This window comes from Onychostoma macrolepis, chromosome 24 (assembly GCF_012432095.1).
Source record: "Onychostoma macrolepis isolate SWU-2019 chromosome 24, ASM1243209v1, whole genome shotgun sequence".
Taxonomy (NCBI): Eukaryota; Metazoa; Chordata; class Actinopteri; order Cypriniformes; family Cyprinidae; genus Onychostoma; species Onychostoma macrolepis.
This window is the reverse complement of record NC_081178.1, coordinates 3695182-3713943: the sequence shown is the minus strand read 5'-3', so window position 1 is coordinate 3713943 and position 18762 is coordinate 3695182. Positions and strand designations below refer to the sequence as shown.

Genomic DNA, 18762 nt, shown 5'->3' with positions numbered 1-18762 from the left:
ACAGACACTGCAGCTGTAATGCAGAGAAAAAAATTATTTGTTATCCCTTACTGCTTTGCAAGTCATTAAAACAAATGAACAGATTCCAGAGATTGACACAACTGTGTGAGATTATAGAGACTGACACAAATGTATAAAAAATATATTTTCCATCTTAAAAATGCAGAAATGTCAAATGCAGAAATGTTAATTAACCTGGCGTACACATAACACACTAATACGCTTCTAATATTCAAAAAGGATTGTTAGGCTGCATTAATTAGGTCAACCGGAACCGGGAACACCTCCCATTACACCCGATGTATTTGTTACATCGTAAAAAGAATGTTATCTACAGTATGCTAATATTAGTTTCTTTCTTATTCCAAGGTCAACGTAGGCACCAGATCCAGTCCGTATCCAGATCAGATGGTGGATCAGCACCTAGAGATGACCTCTACAGCCCTGAATGTCAGCGGAGACCAGGACACCTAGATGATCCCCAGAGACAGATCCCCAGTGAAGACCCTGTCTCCTAGACGGCCATCGGGACAAGACCACGGGAACCAGATGAGTCCTTTACACAATCTGACTCTGCTGCAGATGGAATTGAACTGCGGGGTTTCGTCTGGTCAGAGGAGAACTGGCCCCCGACTGAGCCTGGTTTCTCCCAAGGTTTTTTTCTCCATTCTGTCACCGATGGAGTTTTGGTTCCATGCCACTGTCGCCTCTAGCTTGTTTAGTTGGGGACACTTCATTTCCAGCGATATAGTCGACTTGATTGCACAGATACTATTTAAACTGAACTGAGCTGGACGATGACATCACTGAATTCAATAATGAAATGCCTTTAACTGAAAATTGAGTGTTTAATCTTGTCATTTTACATTATTGACACACTATTTTCCTATTTTGATATTATAAAGATGCTTTGACACAATCTGTATTGTTAAAAGCGCTATATAAACAAAGGTGACTTGACTTGACTTGACAAATGTGTGACGTTACACCTGCAGGATTTTTAAGCTCAAATTTAAAACTTTTTAAGACCTTCACAAATAAAATGAATACCACATGGGCAGGGTAAGTCTATGGTAACATATTATTCTGTAAAATGACTGTAAAAAGCATGATTTACAGTTCAGATAACGTTTTTTACAAAACAGTACATTTTGTATTATGCATTATCTTCTTGTCGATCCACCAGTTCACATTTACAACTCTGTGTGTTTGCAGCATAAAACAAGGGTTGATTTTCACATTGGCAGATGGCTTATTGAAAATGCAAATTCATTGTCTTCCAGCAGGTGGTGCTTTCAGAAAGGCAGAAATATAGTTTCCCCGGCAATAGCAGTATACAAAGCAGCGCAACACCTGAGTTTGAAATGTGCAGCACTTATGTTTATTCAGTGAAATCACAGCTTTTCCACCACTAGCACATTGCCAATAATCTCATATTTGATGGTGTTCCAGTCAAACATGTTTCCCTTCACATATGGTTCCTGGTTATAATAAAATGCCTTAATCTCAGACAGAGACAGAGACAGAGTGTGAATGCTGAAAGATTCAATGGCTTTTTAGGAGTGAGTTTATCAAAGCTGGTATCAGTCTTAATCAGTAGATCAGTAGATCAATTCTCAGTCAATGCTTCATTGCCATTAAATAACATTTCATACATAAGCATGAAAGAAATACATTACTTTTTAAAGGACAAAGCAGGTCTTTCATTTTTACAGAAACATGACACACCACAGGCTTATTTAAATGAACACATTCCTCTCCGTAGAGAAATAGATTTTTAAGTTTAGTCTGTAAAGACAATTTTTTAAAAGTTTTTTTAATCAATGATATATGTTTCTGTTGAAGCTATCATTTGGTGTTTTAAAAAAAAAAGTATAAAACCACAACTCCTGGTGAAGAACTACACTACCCATAATCCTGCAGAGAAATATCCACCAATCAGAGAATTGGAGCTCTGCAGGGACAGCCCTTCCCTTTAAGCACTGTGAGAGCCTTAAAAGAGTCTTGCTCCCTACACTTCTGAATGACTTATATACCTGATTATTTTGCAATAAGCTATAGTGTAGCTATAATTATAATTAACAACTTTAAATCAGTAATCTAAAAAAAGTAATGCTAAATGGAACTGTAGTTTATTTCTTCATTAAAGGCTATAAAATAACTTTTTTTTTTTTATCTGGGTATTTTCATAAAAAGCTCATAAAACATGAATTCATTGATCTGATGAGCACAATGAGTCTAAACAGTATTGGAAAATGTTATCATTATAATATTAAAAAAACACCAAAATATATTTGTAACATTGATTTTAGGTAAAAATTCATGTTCACAAAGTCACATTTCTTCAAAGTGTTTCACCACTTTCACCATTTAGCTTTTATGTAGATATTTACTTCACCTCTTTTTTTGTTAAGAAAACTTTGGGGAAAAATATTATATCATATTTTTTTTGGTGAGAAAACATTTACTAGACTGAAATTGAAGGCAGGGTAGGTGATTTGGTTCAAAAATATTTTTTGTTATGCTGGTTGAAAGTCTCTTCACATCCCGATAGTAATCAAGTTAAGTGGTCTAAATTTATTTATACGTATTTATATTGTCTGTGGAAGGTGTAGGGCCATAAAATGTTCGTCCAATCAAAATGTTCAGTCCGAACATTATGATAGGCTGTCCTGCCTGCCTGTCAAAATTTGTATACCTCTACGCAGCTGTTTGCGCAGACATGATAGGTCATCAGTGCGTTCCAGAAAGAGTAAAAGGTGTAAAAGAGTAAAACTATTGTAATATTATGCGCTTTGTACTGTAATGTTTTCTCACTGGTGAATGAGACATGAGGTAATCTGACAACGTTGCATTCAATCTTCCACCAATGCCGTCTCTCATTGTATCGCAGGTTAGTCTCTGGTCTGACTGAGCATGTTTGTGTGTTTGGGGGAAGGCGTGGTTTTGCAAAGTGATTATGAAGGGAGGGTGTGGATCTTGCTTTCAAAGCTAGCTTGGTATTGCTAGCCTTTTCTGAAATCGCCTACCCAACCTTTAAGTGACTAAAAGTGACTAACAGCTTTGCAAGCCAATTACAGAGAGATTGACACAAATGTGTGACGTTACACCTGATCAGAATCAGTTATTTTGAGTCACCACCACATTTCCATTAAAGTGATCTTTGTGAACATAAATTTTAACCTGAAATCTTGATGTTACAAATATATTTTGGTGTTTTTGACATTATAATGATAACATTCTCCAATAATGTTTGGACTCGTACTCATCAGAGGAGGTTGTTCTTTCATAGCCTTTAATGACGAAATTAACTAACTAGAGTGCACCATTTAGCATTGTAAATAATTGAATGTTTTTATTTTTTTTATATTACTGATTTAAAGTTGTTAATTATAATTATAGCTACAATATAATTTGTTTATTGCAAAATAACCAGAGCATCACTGTTTGTGGGAGTTGGCGGTCCCTGCGGAGCTCCAGTTCTCTGATTGGTGGATATTTCCCTGCAGGATTATGGGTAATGTAGTTCTTCACCAGGAATTGTGTTGTTAAACATTTTTGAAGTAACACAGACTGATGGCTTCAACAGAAGTATATATCACTGATAAACAACCTCAGAGCTCATAGTAGATCTGTTTTTACAAGCTAGACTTAAAAATCAATTCCTCTGAGAAAATGAATGGGATTTTCTCTTCACACCTCATTTTTTGTTAAGTAAACTTTGGGGGGATATATTATATCATCATACTTTTTGTGAGAAAACAGTTACTAGACTGAAGTTAAGTGATTTAGAATTTAGACATTTTTGAAACACTTTTTCCAAATTATGTACAGACACTGGAGTTGTAATGCTGAGAAAAAATTATTTGTTAACCCTTACAGCTTTGTAAGTCAATAAAAAAATGAAAAGATTACAGAGATTGACACAACTGTGTGATATTACACCTGATCAGAATCAGTTATTTTGAGCCACCACCACATTTCCAGTAATCTCATATTTGATGGTCTTCCAGGCCAGCAAGTTTCCCTTCGGCACATACAGTTCCTGGTTTGAATAAACCATCTTAATCTGACTGCCAGAGAGAACATAGTCCCACATGTGCACATCTGTAATTTCTCCTACAAAGCTCTGGTCTGCGTCAAAGGCACCCACATATTCATCAGCATCTTGGCCGAGCAGGAGAGTGCCACCAGGACGAATTGAGTGACCTTTTCTATACAGCTGGAACAAACTGCGACGTCCATCCACCCAAAAGGCAGTAAGACCAGTCGCAGAGTCCCAGGTAACACACAGGTGAGTCTGGAAGGTGGAGAGAGGAGGCAGAAGGAAATATGTGCCATTTTTACCAGACTGAATATACAAGGCCACACGACCGTCTTTCTCTTTCCACACGTTCAGCTCATCAGTGTCATGTGTGCGGTAAGCAAACAGAATGACGTCTCTCGTGCCCTGGAAGTCCATCGCAACACGCATGCAGAGTGTAAATGCTGAAAGACTCAGTCGCTTTTCAGGAGTGAGTTTAACATAACTGGTATCAGTCTTGGTTGGAAATAGAAGCACTTTACCAGCAAGACCCTCTGCAAGAAAAAACCAAATGAAACCATAAAAAAATATATAAATCTTTTACAATAGACAAGCTAAATCCTGCTCACAAAAATCTGTGTAATGTATTAATTAAAAATGTAGCTGCTGTAACCTTCAGTAGCTGCTGGTTTCAGAGAGAGCAGACAGAAAAGCAGCATAATATATATAGTACATTTCATACAAGAGCACAGCTCAAAAGCTCTATACAACGTTTTGAAGGAAATCCATTTAAATTGATGCAACAGTGCAACATTTATTTTAAAGTTTGCAATATTGTCATATTTAATTAAAGAATACTGCATAAGCACATAAATTCCACTCACAATAATGCATGTGATCTATTAATGAAAAATATGGTACCTTCAGTAGCTGCTGGTGTCAGAGAGAGCAGACAGAGAAATAAAACCACTGGCATAAACATCTTGCTGCAGGTCTAAATGAAAAAGAGTCTAAATGATAAAGTTTGTCAGCAAATAGGACTGGATTTAATTTATGCAGTAAAGAAACTTCCTCCTCTAGATGGTAAATATGGAGAGAGAGACAAAAACGTCACTCCTGGTTTAGTACATCAGTTCTTCATTGCCTCATTATTACATTAAATCACATTTAATTAAGCATGAATGTACTACATCACTATTTAAAAGATGTATAATACAAGTATTCAGTGTTCAGCAGGTTTTTCTGAAAGAAGATCAGTCGTGCTCAGCTGTAGATGGTCGTAATCAAGAGGGTCTCGAGTATTTAAATGCATTGGGGATTGAGCTCAGATTCAGGAACGATCCTCCTCACTGTCTTTTTAACATGCAGTGATATGATGAACTTCATAAACTATATGGAGCATATTCATACAAATTTATTTCCTAGAACTATTCTTTTGTCCACATCTCTTGAAACATAATTCATTCTGAATCCACCTTTTATTTCTTTGAAAGGATATTTTTTAATGGTAAATAAAAAGCTTGTGTATCAAGAGGTATAGACCTTATTCAGGTTATTGAATTGAAGGTCTGTTGAGCACTGGTCACGTATCTACTCGGGTACTCAAGTTCAAGGTGGCAGTCCAAACAGTGAATCTAATCAATATACTGGCAAAGGTTCACTTCAAGAATAAACAATATGGAATCGATGAGTTTGAAGTTCATTGAATGAAAACTGTGCAATAGCAGAATGGAAAGATGTCAAACAACGAAAAAGCAAACGTTACTGAAAAAATGTCAATATGTACCTTGCAGCCTAGGTTTTAAGTGAGTACGTACATTAACTTGTACATTAAGTGGTGCGGTAGTATTTTGGGCACAGTGGTCACTAAACAACAGCTCTAGTGGATACAGTAACTGCTTTTATGTGGGTAATTTCACAACTGCTTTAGATTCCAGTTGACCTGCAGGCCAAATGATCATTCCCAGACAGCAACATAGTTTTGGCCCAGATCCAGCCCACATCTGGCCCATGTGAAATCCATGCAGGCCAAATGTGGGCCGGATCTGAGCTTGAAGAGCTTGAAGAATCCTCTCCCGGCTGGGCGCTCCTGCTTCACAGCGAGCGAGACTCGGCGATTCTCTTCTCCGTCCGCGTTTTGATTTCAGCAGGTCAGTTTTGGTGAATGCAAACAATGTGATTACCAGTGTTGGGCTAGTTACTCAAAGAATGTAATATATTACTCATTACTAGTTACTCCTTTCAAAAGTAATATTGTTACTTTACTTATTACTTTCTGACAACAGTACACTACTAGTTACATTACTTTTTCTTCACACCCAACAGAAGTTGTAACTGTGTATCTTCCAGATAAAATTCTTCTAGAATGTTACTAACAACATATTTCTGCCTCATCATTTGACCAAAATCCACATTAGATCGCAGTCAGAAGTTATTACAAACACTCAATAATGATTGATAGTGGCATTCAAGTAGAAGTGTTGTATTCATCTCATTAATTGTCATGTGTAGCTTGAAGTAATTTTTCCGTTACCCATATGCAATTTAAATTTCGTTATGTATTTTATCAAATCACATGAGTTTGAAAGAAACTGTTTAATTTTCCAAAAATATTTTTAATTATATTAATATAATGTACCACATGCTGATCAGAGGGAGGTAATGCCAGAGTAAAGTAAAGCCACAACTTACACAACAGATCTTTTTAACTGGCACAAATCCAGGCACCGAAAGCAGCCCACACCAAGTTCTCCTTAATTAAAAATATGCATTTTAATTTATTCATAGGCTACATGGCTGCAATAACATTTCAGTTTAAGATTTTGCCATTGTTAAAAAATGCTTTACTGACTGACGATTCAGACTTTCAGTTGTTATGCTCTCAAAATTTATGCCATATATATGTATGTATAGGCTATGTCCTAAATTTTTACACCACTTGTGCAGCCAGTCACAATTCACAAAGCCAAGGTAATTTACTCAGGACGTTTTTTTTTTTTTTTTGTATGACAAATTCAATAATATGATAAATAAATAGGTTTAGCAAAACATATGTGATTATTTTTGAGAACTTTGTGATTATTTTTATACACCTGTAAACATATATATATATATATATATATATATATACATATATATACACACACTTAACTGCAGACACAAACGACATAGCCTATGTGGTACAATACAAATATTTTAGTGTCCTTTATTCTCCTATAAAGGATCACAATGGTCTCTTATTATCCTTTTCTGACCGTACGTTAGCTGCCAGTGGTGCCTTCTGATTGAAGCCAACAGTTTATTCCGCCGATCTAACCTCTTTGGGATCGAATAAAATTGTAGTTCGGGGTTTTTCTGACGACTGTTGTTACAGCACAACATATCCCAGGCATATTGTAACCTTGTGAACCTTGTGTTTCGTTGATTTTCCTCTGGTAGTTGTGGCTGCTGTGACCATAGATGACCCGAAAATAAGTTGACTATTTAAAAAAAGAGTGTCTATTTACAAGTGCATATGCCCTATTGGCCGCTGCTATTTACACTAACACTCCCCACAGCTCCAGTGGCGCAGATGGTTAAATACGTGTCGAAGTGTTTGACGCAATCGACTCGGGTTCGAATCTGTGTTTTGCAACTTTTCCCCCTACCTTTTCAAATCAGACATCACGTCGGAAAAGCATGCATTTTCAATAATAATGAAAGAAATAATCTAAAAGTTGAACTTAAATTATCGGGTAGGGTTAGGGTAGGTGTAGGGAGGGATTTATTGTCCCAATAAGGTGACATCCATTTAATAATTGGAATTAAAATTATAATTTACACTCAACATGTTATTACTGCATACTGTTTTATAATGTACTACAATACTGAAGTGCAGATAATTGCCACTGTTTGCAATTAGTAGTATAAATAGCAGAAAATCTAGCTGTAAACAGAATCTATTGCTATTTGCACTTAGTGTAAACATTAAGTGTAACAGGGAAATGCATTTTTTTTATATATATTTGAGATTTAATTTTATATATATATATATATATATATATATATATATGCCTCATTTTAAAACACCACCGCACGCCACTGAGATATATATATATATATATAATATTTTGAGCACCTAACCCCACCCCTACCCTAAACCTATTTATATAACATTTCTACTTAATAATGCATGCAAAGAATTTAAAGGGGTGGTTTACTGCGATTTCACTTTTTTCATTTTAAATAGTGTGTAATGTTGCTGTTGGTGCATGAACAGTATCTGCAAAGCTGCTGCGCTGAACGTTCAAAGTAAGCGGAGATATCGTCTTTTAAAAATCAGGAAGTTTAATGCCTACAAAAACGACTCATACGGGACTACAACGAGATACTTCCCGGGTTGCATACGTAATAAACCCATCAACCCCTCCCTCCGGAACATGCCAAAGAGGGGGCAAGGCCATGTTCTGCGGCTCTGTCGAAGAGGAAGAGTTATAGTGGAGAGTTGTAGCCATGCCGTCGAAACGGTGTTATTTTCACCCAGCTGTCAGGTCTTCTGTGTTCGGGCTTCATATAGACGCTGTAGTTCGTCAACAATGGTTAAAATTTATGTTTGATTATGTTCCTGACAATTACAATCCTAATTTAGCTCTCTGTGCTGCGCATTTTACGGAAGACAGCTTCCAGAATCTACACGAGTTCAATGCCGGATTCACACAGAAACTATCACTAAAACATGGAGCGGTTACAACTTTAAAACCAGAGGCAGCAGTTGTTGGGCCACAACCTGTAAGTAAGATTTCATCATTTTAAATGTATTTGCATGTATAATTTCAGACGTAATGTTTTAGTTTTATCAAGGACGTAAACAAATGCCAACGCTGGCTTTAGTAGCCAGTTAGTTAAATGATGTTTCGTGTGTCTATGACAAACGCGTAAAAACATTTTGGACGCGAATGTGTTATTATGTACTAATTTTGTAAATGTATTTTCCATGTGTACTTTATGACGTAATTTTTCGATTTGATCAAGACCGTAAACACAAGCCAACGCTGTTTGGTTTTAGTAGCCATTTAGTTCGATGCTATTTTGTGTGTACGAACTTCAAAAAATGATATGTAATCACAACAGCAAACTTCCAATCAGAAATGTTTGTAAGAGCCGTGCTTGCGGCAGTTCTGCTCGACTCTCTTCATTACTGCTTTCTGGGTCTGATTCTGGCTCAAACTGATACGGCAATATTGACACCATTATTTACATTTGACCGCAGCACATGCAGCTGTCGCCCGTGAAGGTGATGGGCGTGAAGTTTCCAGACAATGTGCAGTACGCGGTTTAGCCAATCACAGCACACCGGCCCAACTAACCAATCTGAGCCCATCGCCTGTTTCTGAGGGAGTGGTTTCAGAGAATCAGGAAGTCAACCGGTCGTTCAAATGACAGAGGAGAAAGCGGCTTACAATAAAGGTGAAATATATGAAAAATAAGGCGTTTTTTAACAAACGAAACACGAAGACATGTTATATTGCACCCCATAAACACAATCAAGCAAAGAAAAAAAGCAGTAAACCACCCCTTTAATAAATCTGATGCATATGGCAAAAAGCTGAAAGCAATGGAGTTCCTAGTTCAACAGTGTTTGACTATGCCTTATGCTTCAGTTTTTTATGCTTGGAGAATAGGTTGAGATGACATTTTATGGTGTTCCAATAAAACACATTTTCCTTTGGCACATATGGTGAAAACAAAATGTTTGTTTGTTTAAATTTGTTTACATATATTTGCCAGAAAGTATAAAATAATGGAATAAAGAAATTTCATCCAGGTTGGTAACTCTAGTTTAGTAGTAGTTCTTCACCACTTCATTGTTATTAATATTAAATCACATGTAATTACTACAAAGTATGAAAGTACTGTAATACATCACTTGTTAAAAGACAAACTAAAGGTTCAGGATAATAATACTTACTGTGTTTGTCAGTTCTTATCTGAGAGAAGATCCGTTCAGCTCAGCTGCTCCTGGACCTACAGTAGAGGATCCTGTTTCTTTGCAAAGTGGATTGACCTCAAATTCAGGTTTGAGCCTGCCCACTATCTTTCTTCTGTTTAACCTGTTAAAGAGAAGATGATGTGTCCTACAGTGACATTCAGTGCATGCCATTTTTATAGACTCTTGTATTTAAAAAAACTATATGGAGCATGTGTACTTGTATTAGAGTAAAATAATAATCTGCAGAATCTGTTTTTAGTTTATAGTTAATTTGCATTTATAGTTTGCGCTTGCGTGCCTAGGAAAAGCACACAAGAGAGTCATTTTGAAACATCAAGACAAATAAAATTATGACTTGAAGCAATAATTTCTTTACTGAGGTGAATATGTCTGTTCTGAGACAGTCAAAACAGCTTAGAATGCGCGCAAAGAGCGCTCCATCTATAATCACTAAAAACTGTCACTCAGTTCAGTTCATCGCGATCTCATGACGTTCCGTTAATAAGCTCTGCACAATTAATCTCTTTTTAACATCTTAACTACACGTTGTTATAATGAGAGGATTCACAAGCTTCAAGCTTGCAGAACTCCGCACCTCACAAAAACCCGCTGTTTTGAGTGGTGAGTGAACATTTGACGCTCTCCATAATACAAATACATACTGGTGCATTTGCCAAATATGTTTTGCGAATATCAGACGGGGCCCCCTGATTCCCCCGGGGCCCTAAGCGGCCGCTTACCTTGCCAATTGGTTAAGTCCGCCCCTGTGTATGTGACATTACAGCTGATCATAATTAGTTATAACGATTCATGAACGACTAGCACATCACCTCTAATGTCATAAAGTATGGTGTTCCAGTCAGACACATTTGTCCTGGTTTGAATAAACTGCCCTAATCTGACTACCGGAGAGAACATGATCCCACATGTGCACATCTGTAATTTCATCAACAAAACACTGATCCTGGTCAAAGGTGCTCACATATGCGTCAAGATCCTGGCTGAGCAGGACAGTGCCACCAGGACGAATTGAGTGACCTTTTCTATAAATTTTGACCCAGAAGGCAGTAAAACCAGTCGCAGAGTCCCAGGTGACACACAGGTGAGTCTGGAAGGTGGAGAGAGGCAGGCTGAAAAGTGCTCCATCTTCACTAGACTGAATATACAAGGACAAACGACCGTCTTTCTCTTTCCACAAGTTGAGTTCATCAACCTCGGCATGTGGTAGGCGAACAGAACAATTTTCCTCCAGCTTAGCTCCGTCGCAACACGCATGTGGCTTTTCAGGAGTGAGTTGGGTTATTCCACGAAATCGGTTTTCAGTTTAAGTTAGTTCATTCTTGATTTAGCACATTACATTTCTAAGAGTTCTAATGTTTTAAGGGTATTGTAATTAGATAATGCCTCCATCTGTTTGTCTGTGTCCCCTCACAGAACTTCAAATATACTGATCTGGTTCAATTATTAGGCAAGGAAGATGATCAGATCTTGGTCTTTCTGTGATCATCTGAAACCAGTCCAAGATCTTGACTTTCTTGAACATTGCAAGACTGGGGTGAAGGTCTGCAGTCACCTTGCTGCTCTTGTTTGTAATTGAATTTACATGGATGCATTATTGACAATGAGTTATGGGAAAAAAATGAGTTTTTTTGAGACTGATCATTCTGTCAGTCAAATACAAAAAATGCAGTAAATCTTATATTCCATTAAAAACTATAACAAACTAATTCTAAAACTAGAAAGGCAGCTAGCCATAAAACTAGTTTAACCTAGCTAACATACGATTTTATTTTCTCAATTGGCTACTGGCCAACATTAACTACTAACACCATGTTTACCATGGTAAAGTTCTGTAACCGCCATGTTGACGAGTAAATGTTACTATCGGTTAAACTGGTGTGCAAAAATCTGACACAAACACACAGACAAACGTACATATATATTTTTACCTTGCTTGCTGGTCTTATTCTCTTGTAAGGTGCATCGACACACAGCGTGTTCTCCAGAGCTCTTCCACGCTTGGGGGTTCATTCCCGGGAAAAACCCGCGGCGCTGCCCCGCTTCTTCCATGTCTTCCTCGGACGTCTAACTCGACAACAGAAAACAATATAGGACCCATTATATATATTATCTACAGTGAATGCGTACAGTAAACTGATGCCCCGGTATATTTCTGACATGTAGATGTACTCCAAGCGCGTGCGCTGTTTCTGACACGAAGTACAAATGGATTTTTCCAATCATTACAAGCGATGTAACACATCCAGTAGCCAGTCCCAATCTGTTGCGGCGCTGTAGACACGGTGTAGGGCAAATTGTGTCAATCCAAAGGTAAGAAATGAGGAAAATAAAACGACCTCAATAGAATGGCGCCAAAGAGACCGTTACAGCAAATACAGTAGTATACAGCAATTAAAAAAAATACAGTAAGTCTCTGTATGTGGGGTCTGACATCACAGAAAATTCCCATGATGCAAAGGGTATTTACTGTAAAGGGAATTTGCAATATTATATTGGGTGATATACAGTAAATAACTGTGGAAATTACAGAAATGTCTAACAGTGTAGGTAGGTAGGTAGGTAGCTTTTTTATTGTCATTCAACTGTACATACAAAATGCACATATGAACAAAATTCTGTTCCACTGGCTCATAAGTACTGCACCAAACTAAACATAAACGTACCACAATCAATAAAAATATAAATAAATAAAAATTGCAACAGCGAATGATTAATAATTAGTGGCATCTAACAAAATAACTGCACTTATTAAGTGACAACATATAAGTACAATTATTGCACATTGCAAAAGTGCTATTATTTCAATGTCCTTAGTTCACATAAAACTCACTACTAAAAGATTTAGTGAGATAAAATGGTTAAAAAGTCACTTTAAATTCAAAAGTCTGATAGCTTGTAGAAAAAAGCTCTTACAGAACCTTGCTGTTCTGCAACGAATGCTGCGAAACCTTTTCCCAGAGGGCAGCAGTGTAAACAATCCATAATGAGGATGGGTGGAGTCTTTTGCAATATTTTGTGCACGAGTCAGACAGCGCTTGTGTGCAAGGTCCTGGATAGAAGGCAGTGAAGAGCCAATAATCTTTTCCGCTGTCCTCACCACTCTCTGTACAGACCTCCAGTCAGAGGCTTTACAGTCCCCAGACCATACAGAGATGCAGCTGGTCAATATGCTCTCTATAATTCCTTTGTAGACAGTACTGAGGATGGGAGAGGGAAAGTCTGTTCTTCTCATCTGACGCAGACAAAAAAGACGTTGCTGTGCTCTCTTCACTAAAGAGTCGATGTTAACAGTCCATGTCAAACTGTCTGTGATCTGCACCCCCAAAAACTTGACACTACTGACTACTTCCACAGCAGTATCATTGATGATAAGTGGTGTGTGTCTGTGCTGCTTTTTCCTGAAATCAACAATGATCTCCTTTGTTTTTTGTATTTGTATTGCACCAATCCACAAGCTGCCTCACCTCCTCCCTATAGGCCTGTTCGTTGTCATCCTGAATGAGGCCCACCACTGTCGTGTCATCCGCATACTTCACAACATGGTTTGTACTGAACCTGACATGACAGTCATGGGTCATCATAGTAAACAGTAATGGGCTCAGGACGCAGCCCTGAGGGGAGCCGGTGTTCAGAGAGATGATACTGGAGGTGTGATTTTCAACCCTCAAAAACTGAGGTCTATCTGTTAAAAAGTCCAGTAGCCAGTTACACAAGGGAGTACCAAGGCCCAAATATCCCAGTTTGCATACCAAATGCTGGGGGATAATCTTATTGGATGCCGAGCTAAAATCCACAAATAGCATTCGAACGAGTGTTCTTCTCCTCCAGATGGGCCAAGCACAGATGAAGTACAGAGGATATAGCATCTTCTGTAGAGCGGTTGGGTTGGTAAGCAAACTGGAAAGGATCAAACATGGGAGGTAGTCTTGAAATAATGTGGTCCTTCACCAGCCTCTCAAAGCACTTCATCATTATAGACGTGAGTGCTACCGGACGATAATCATTGAAGCATTTTATTGTGTATTTTTTGGGCACTGGTATTATAATAGCAGTCTTAAAACATGATGGAACAGCCTGATCCAGTGAGGTGTTAAAAATGTCTGTAAGTACAGGAGCCAGCTGGTCAGCGCATTCCTTCAGCACTCGTCCTGGAATATTATCAGGACCCGCTGCCTTCTGGGCGTTGACTTTTTTCAGGGTCCTCCGGACATCAGCTGTGTTAAGACTAAGTACCTCCTCATCTGGTTGAGGAACACCTTTTCTTGCAGGAGTGTTATTCAGTGCCTCAAACCGACCAAAATATGTGTTAAGTTCTGTCACGGTTCATGGGATCACGGTCTCATCTGTGCTGTGTGTGTGTGTCTGATTACCGCCAGGGGCTAATCGTTCCCAGGTGTGGCTCGTTGGCGGGGCTATATCAGATGTGCTAACCTCGTCTGTTTTGTCAGATCCTTGATGTTTGTCCTCGCGCTCCCGCTCACTCTGTGGCTCCAGTGTCTGGGTTTCGGGTTCGTCTTCACTATCCTTTCCTGGGATTCCGTCCTCGGTGAGCTGCCCATTGCATCCCTGCGCTACAGAGACTTGTCTGCTCGATTATTATTGACTCCATGCTTGTGTGTCTTTAGGGATAATCAATAAACTGTTTGTTTTGCATCCGCTACTGAATCCTGTCTCTTTTTCGTGTGACAAAGTTCATTAAGAAAATGTATATTGTCCTCGCAAGGTAGTGAAGTAGCTTTCCAGTCTGTGACAGTTTTTATACCCTGCCACATGCGCTTGGTATTTGTAGGATCAGAGAAGAAACCCTGTATTTTCTGGCAATAGGCCCGTTTTGCAGCCCTAATGGCCCGATTCAAAGTTGGCTCTAGCTGTTCTGAGCACGACCATATCACCAGTTTTAAACGCAGCATTTCGTGCCTTTAGCATAACACGTACCTCACCAGTCATCCAGGGCTTCTGATTTGCTCGTATAATGATGTTCTTAGTGACACCTACATCCTCCGTACACTTCTGAATATACGCAGACACAGATGCCGCATACTCCTCCACATTGATATGTTGATTTACAGTTGGAGCTTCCTTGAACTTAAAAGCCTTCTTGATGTTAGTATAGGCTAAATCCAGTCTATTTTGACCCCTGGTGGCAAAATCCACATACTGATGGAAATGAGGGAGAACTGTCCCCATGTTGGCCTGGTTAAAGTCCCCTGCCACAATGAAAACACCCTCCGGATGTGAGTCTTGCAGATCACTGATGAAACGATAGAGCACATTCAGGGCCTCCTTAGTATTTGCACTAGGTGGAATATACACTGCTGTAATGATGATAGTTGTAAATTCCCTAGGCAGATAAAATGGTCTGCATTTAATAGACAAGAACTCTACATCCAGAGAACAATAACTTGAGACCACTGCAGCATTATTACACCAGCTGTTGTTTGTGTAAATGCACACACCGCCACCCCGTGATTTTCCACTAAGAACACAGCTCCTGTCTGACCTGAATATTGTTAGCCCCTCTATACTCACAGCGTCATCCGAAACGGAAGGGTTTAGCCATGTTTACGTCAGAATTATGGTACAATGGTCTCTCATCTCCCGTTTAGTTGTTAAGTCCAGCTTCAGATAGTCCAATTTATTCTCCACGGAGCGGACATTAGCAAGCAGAATGGATGGAAGCGGCGTTCTGCATGGGTTAGCCTTTAGCTTAGCTGTTAATCCTCCCCGGCTGCCACGCTTCCGTTTCCTGTCGCACCGCCTCCATCTCCTCCGGGAGTGGCCGGTGCCTGTGGGAGACTCCGCTGCTTCATAGGCCACTGGGTCTGACTGGCATAGCAGTCCGAGGCTATGCAGAGTGTCCAGAGTAATCGTGTCTACAATCCCTGAACTACTTACTTTACGTAATTCTAACATAAAATGTTTGCATTTTACACAGACAATCTTTAAAAACAGGGTGACACCTAATCTATGTCATCCCTGTTACCCAAATGTCAAAACCTGTTACCCTGAAAAGTAACGGGGATGACAGTAATAGGTTTGATGATTTCAAACTAATTTGCTAATTTCCAGTCAAGTTCAGAAAAGCACATGTACACATTGAAAGGATTTTACTTGTAGATATTGATTATATTAAATGTATTAAATAATTGTTTAAATTTACATTTTAAAAATGTTAACAGTATTGACACTGCATGATGCCCCCTCAGTCAAGCCTTATAAATGATCAAAAATAGAACATTATAGAAGTGAGAGAGAAACATGCTTGTGTTTTAAGTGTAGGAATCCTGGTTGAGAGATGGCGTATCCTCCTAGAAGTGATGCCACTTGAATGTACAGTATTTTACAAGGGTTTTTTGATGAGGGTAACAGGGCTGACATGAAATCAGGGGGCACCAAAAAAAGAAAAAAAGATTTACATTTTTATAGAAAAAATGCATACTTGTGCCAAAAATATTTTGCAAATTAAAAGTCCTGCTGAAAAAGAAAAATCATAGTGAGGGACAGGCCAAAACCCTTACCCTTAACAGCATAAATGCTATTTAAATTATTTAAAATAATATTTGATGTAATATTGATGAAAGAATACATAGTATCTTTATGTTTTTAAATTGCAAATTTATTTGTTGTTATATTAAATCTATGTTTGATTATTTCTTAGGGACGCAAAAGGCACCAATTTTGTGGAATGACCCATGTTGAACAAAGCTGGTGTTGGTCTTGGTTGGAAACAGAACCACTTACCACCGAGACCCCACTGCAAGACAAAACCAAAATAAACATAAATGTATCCATGATGAACAAAATCCTGCTCACGATAATTCATGTGATCTATTAATAAAACACAGTACCTTCAGTAGCTGCTGGTGTCAAAGAGAGCAGACAGAAAAAGAAAACCAACATCTTGCTGCAGGTCTGAAAAAGAATAAAATGAATGCACTGTTTGCTTGTATAAATACACTAATCAGTGAGTAGGATTGGATTTAAATAATGGAATAAAGAAATTATATCCTCCGACTGGTTAACATTATTCCTAATTCAGTATTATAATTCAATTCTCAATCAATGCCTCATTGTCATATTAATCACACTTCATTTATAAGCATTAAAGTAGTTAGTTTTTAGAAGTCAAAGGTCTTATCTGGGAGACGATCCCCTGGATGTTTGTGAACAGAAGGGTCTTGAGAATTGAAATTCTTCAGTGATTGAGCTCAGACTGAGGAATGGTTCTCCCCACCATCTTTTCTAACATGCAGTGACATGCTGAACATCATAAACAACATTTTTCAAATTCACTGTAGTTTTATGGGCTCATTTTGTGAGAGATTATATGGAATGTGTCCTTGTGTATATATAACTATAAAATGACACACTGAATGCCTATTTAAGTGAACTACATAAAAGGTAATTAAAATGGTGAAATTCTTTGAAGAAATGTGTCATTGTACACTCAAATAAATCTCAATGTTCCAAAGATATTTTGGTGGGTTTTTACATTATAATAATAACATTTTCCAGTGTTTGGACTCAATATACCTCATCAGACCAAGGAAATCTTGTTTTATGAGCATTTTATGAAAAATAACTACATGAAAAATTTAAATACTCAGAGGTCATTTTTTCATAGCCTTATTTATTTTTTTAAGAAGTGTCCTCATTTATTCATTAAGATCTGTGGTGCTGTTCTGAGCTAGCTGTAGTGGCTTGACATTAAATTAGACAAAATATTTATCAAATTATCAGAATAATTGACCACATCCTCTAAAAAACATACTGTATGCATGTATGCTTAAAGCTGCAGTCCGTAACTTTTTTTTGGTTAAAAATGATCCAAAATCAATATTTGAGCAAGTACATAACCAGCCAGTGTTCAAAACTATTGCCTTACTTTAGCCTGATTCACAATGGTTAGCTTATAATAATGTTTTCTAATTTGAGTGGTACAGGTAGGTTTTCGTGGGAAATTTGAACATGGCACTGTGTCATTACGTCACGTCTGTAAACATAAAGAAGTTGTCCCGGCTAGTAGGCTATTGCATGTGAGGATCCTGCAGGTGACGCATGGTTTATAGCCTTTTCTCACAGCAGCTGGAATTATCATTTTGATGGCAGATTGTAATCCAGAAAGGATTATGTGTTTATGAAACACATGTGAATGAAATTAAATTATATTCCAGTGTTAAATGTGCTTCTGATTACAGATAGCCTGAGTTTACACAAGATTTGTATTTTAAAGAAAACCAGTTCGAAGGGAGCATAGTTTGCTTTTTCTGTTAAAAGAATTTCTTAATATGAAATTCGAATGGTATGACAATTAGATTAAACTGTACAGAAATTGAAATCTACATGCTAATACACACTATACTCATAGTGACGCAATGCTGATATTGTTAATTTGAGAATAAAGTATAACAATAATGATCATTTGCACGGTTTGATGTGATATGAGCTAACCAATTGTTAGATTTAATTACCATTGGAAGCGTGATTTATTCCTCAGTTGGTCAGAACAAACGTGACTGACTTGTTACTTACTTGTTCAGATGACAATATCCGCCGAAAATTCTTATTTGGGTCATATATTCCAAGACGTAGACTAATCTGTGATTGTGAAGAACAGTAAATATCCACACCGGTGCGGTGACTGACAGCTACATATACTCCTCAAAACATTAGATTCATCTGCGCTGGAGCTGTGCCAGAGTACAACCCCACGCAAGCAAGATAATTCTGCAAATAACTGCAATTCCAG

General features: G+C 38.0%; 1 protein-coding gene and 1 pseudogene across 3 annotated transcripts; both read right to left on the bottom strand.

Annotated features, from left to right (window-relative positions):
* Positions 1 to 925: 925 nt before the first annotated feature.
* Positions 926 to 18724, bottom strand: LOC131533764 (C-reactive protein-like). 3 transcript variants are annotated; one of them, XM_058766239.1, is made up of 7 exons: positions 18546 to 18724; positions 16862 to 16925; positions 11942 to 16767; positions 9972 to 10113; positions 4946 to 5018; positions 4061 to 4578; positions 926 to 1499 (listed from the first exon to the last, which is right to left on the bottom strand). In XM_058766239.1, the coding sequence occupies exons 5-7, from the start codon at positions 5004 to 5006 to the stop codon at positions 1395 to 1397; spliced, it is 684 nt and encodes a 227-aa protein (XP_058622222.1). In that variant the 5' UTR covers positions 5007 to 5018; positions 9972 to 10113; positions 11942 to 16767; positions 16862 to 16925; positions 18546 to 18724; the 3' UTR covers positions 926 to 1394. The 3 variants fall into 3 exon arrangements, with proteins under 3 accessions (XP_058622222.1, XP_058622221.1, XP_058622219.1); XM_058766238.1 differs by having other exon boundaries at positions 926 to 4578; positions 4946 to 5034; XM_058766236.1 differs by lacking the exons at positions 4946 to 5018; positions 9972 to 10113; positions 11942 to 16767; positions 16862 to 16925; positions 18546 to 18724 and adding an exon at positions 4698 to 4913 and having other exon boundaries at positions 926 to 4578.
* LOC131533777 (C-reactive protein-like) lies at positions 10126 to 11932 on the bottom strand (annotated as a pseudogene).
* Positions 18725 to 18762: the final 38 nt, after the last annotated feature.